We start from the raw sequence: 2,227 nt of genomic DNA, 5'->3' as shown, positions 1-2,227 counted from the left end.
GAGTGTGTGTGAGAGAGAGAGAGTGTGTGTGTGTGTGTGTGTGTGTGTGTGTGTGTACCTGTGAGCGTCTCAGTACGTGTATGTGAGAGAAACTGCAGTGCAGAGGGCAGATTGCTTGGCCACTCAGCAGCTGTTAATCCACAGAGTTTTTGTTTATAATCCTTTGATCCGTTTGCATCAAAGCAACGTCCTAAATATATTCTGAATTGACATATTCCATATGTTAGCAAAACACACACCAGGTAAAAGCCATGTTCAGATGGGTTTAGATTTCAGGACACAAGTCTGAAAATGCTTGTTACTGCAGACGTCTGTTATGTTTATAGTCCTGCAAGTCTATGTTCTCTCTGGTACTCTATGGTCGAGTGATGCCTGATAAACCATCAAAATATTCATTTGGCACACAGTTGCTTTCCAGACCCTTCACTCTCTCTGTCCCTCAGTGGTAAAACAAGCTTTCAGCCTCTGCCAAATCTGCTCAGGCCATTACAGCCTTCAAGAAACTGCTTCTGCACAACAGAAATGCTGTTAAAACAACACTTGTCTTGTCCTTTTCTGCATTGTTACTTTTGCTCTTAGCTTCTGTGCTACTCTAGCTTCTCTGAAACGCCTTGTGATGTTCCTCTTTGAATAACAGCATCTAAATGGCTAAGGGTGCATGGTTGTGTCTGTTGCCGGTATTGTATTTAGCTGTGCTATATTATGCAGGAAATATTAAACATGACAAAATAGGATTATTAGGAAGCACATTACATGAATCTCATAAACCAACCAGAAAAGACCACAATTAATTATTTATATTTAATGTAACAAATGTCATGCACTCGCTAAATAATAATGTGGCATTCATTTGAAATATTTTATTTAGCATAACTAAAATAAAATGCATTAGGCAATGTCACAATGTCAATAACAACTACATGTTTCATCTTTTATATAAACAGTGCTCTGAGTGACCACACAAAAAATATAGAGAAAATATATGCAACAGTCCCTTTGAGAAGTTATGAAGTGCATATTTTCATTTCCCACTGTGCATTTGAGACTAATGGTGGACTGATCTCTCAGGAGGTGACTGAACAGCACGAGAAAGATTTACTGTACCAGAGAGGGCAAAACACACACACACACACACACACACAGACACACACACACAGCAAACCTGAAACCCCAAATGGACCTTATGTAACAATACTCGAGAGACTCGCATGGCACTAGAACACTCCTCATCAAACGCTTCTGTTTGTCATTCAGCATTACGCCAAATATAACATGTCCAGAGTTAGGCGACCAAAACTTACAGGGACAAAGGCAGCAATGACAGCCTTTTTTAAAACTTCAGCGTAATAGTCTAGATAGTGAGGTGAAGACCAGACGAGAGCAAACGCCTCAGGCGCTCCTGTCAGATATCAAGGAAAAGCAGCAAATAACCAGAGACAGCAGTGAAGATAATAAACGTTACACGTATTTCAAAAACAGGCTGCATAAAAAAAAAACACCCATGCTTTAGATCAATGGTTCTCAAAACAGTACTAAAATTGTTCATCGTACAAGAAAATCCTGTCTAATTTTGTTAGATTTTACCAAAATGATGAATGTGCATCAAAAAGCATAAAGTGAAAAACATATGGAAAGCATTTTGCTTCTGCCTTTTAAATGTTTATAAGGATCTTGCTATCTTAAGATTGCACGGTTAGTTGGATTGCACTATTTGCATTCGGTATTTTTATTTATTTATTTTCTCCAGAAAAGACATGCAACTCATATCATGACCAACCAGTTGAGAACCACTAGATGATCTGCCATGTTTATGTTCTGCTTGTAATTTGATGAGTCTTTTGTGGGCAAAGAGAGACTGAAGTCCGTCAGGACCGGAAGAAAACAGTCCAGCTGAGGGTTTGGCTTGTTAATGGTCTAAAGTTTCTGTTAAACAAAGTTTCCAGCACCATTCTTGGCCAGCAAACAATGCCAGCCTGAAACACTCTCTACACACAAGGACAATGAGGGAGGTGTGTTTCTGCTGAGCTGCGTCCTTCCCTTACCACAGGAAAAACACAAATCAATATCTGAGATAGGAGAGCAGAAACCATTCACCAGGTGCACACACACACACACACACACCTGTGTGACTGCCAGATTCTGCATCTGCTCATTCCACTCGCACGCTCGGATCTGGTTTTACTTTGTTCAGGCGAGATGAAAAACAAAAAGCGGCTGTGAGAGGAAG

The 2,227-nt window shown here is 40.1% G+C and overlaps 1 protein-coding gene across 1 annotated transcript in view; it reads right to left on the bottom strand.

The window, feature by feature from the left end:
* Positions 1-2,152, bottom strand: part of LOC107737484 (astrocytic phosphoprotein PEA-15-like) — a 21,777-nt gene extending 19,625 nt beyond the window's left edge. Inside the window, exon 1 of the mRNA XM_016548971.1 lies at positions 2,122-2,152. Within this exon, the coding sequence (XP_016404457.1) occupies positions 2,122-2,145 (24 nt within the window). The 5' untranslated portion in view covers positions 2,146-2,152. The remainder of the gene's footprint in view (positions 1-2,121) is intronic.
* Positions 2,153-2,227: the final 75 nt, after the last annotated feature.

This window comes from Sinocyclocheilus rhinocerous, unplaced genomic scaffold, assembly GCF_001515625.1.
Source record: "Sinocyclocheilus rhinocerous isolate Xijiao unplaced genomic scaffold, SAMN03320098_v1.1 scaffold2902, whole genome shotgun sequence".
Taxonomy (NCBI): domain Eukaryota; kingdom Metazoa; phylum Chordata; class Actinopteri; order Cypriniformes; family Cyprinidae; genus Sinocyclocheilus; species Sinocyclocheilus rhinocerous.
The sequence above is the reverse complement of the archived record's forward strand: the minus strand, read 5'-3'. Positions and strand labels throughout refer to the sequence as shown.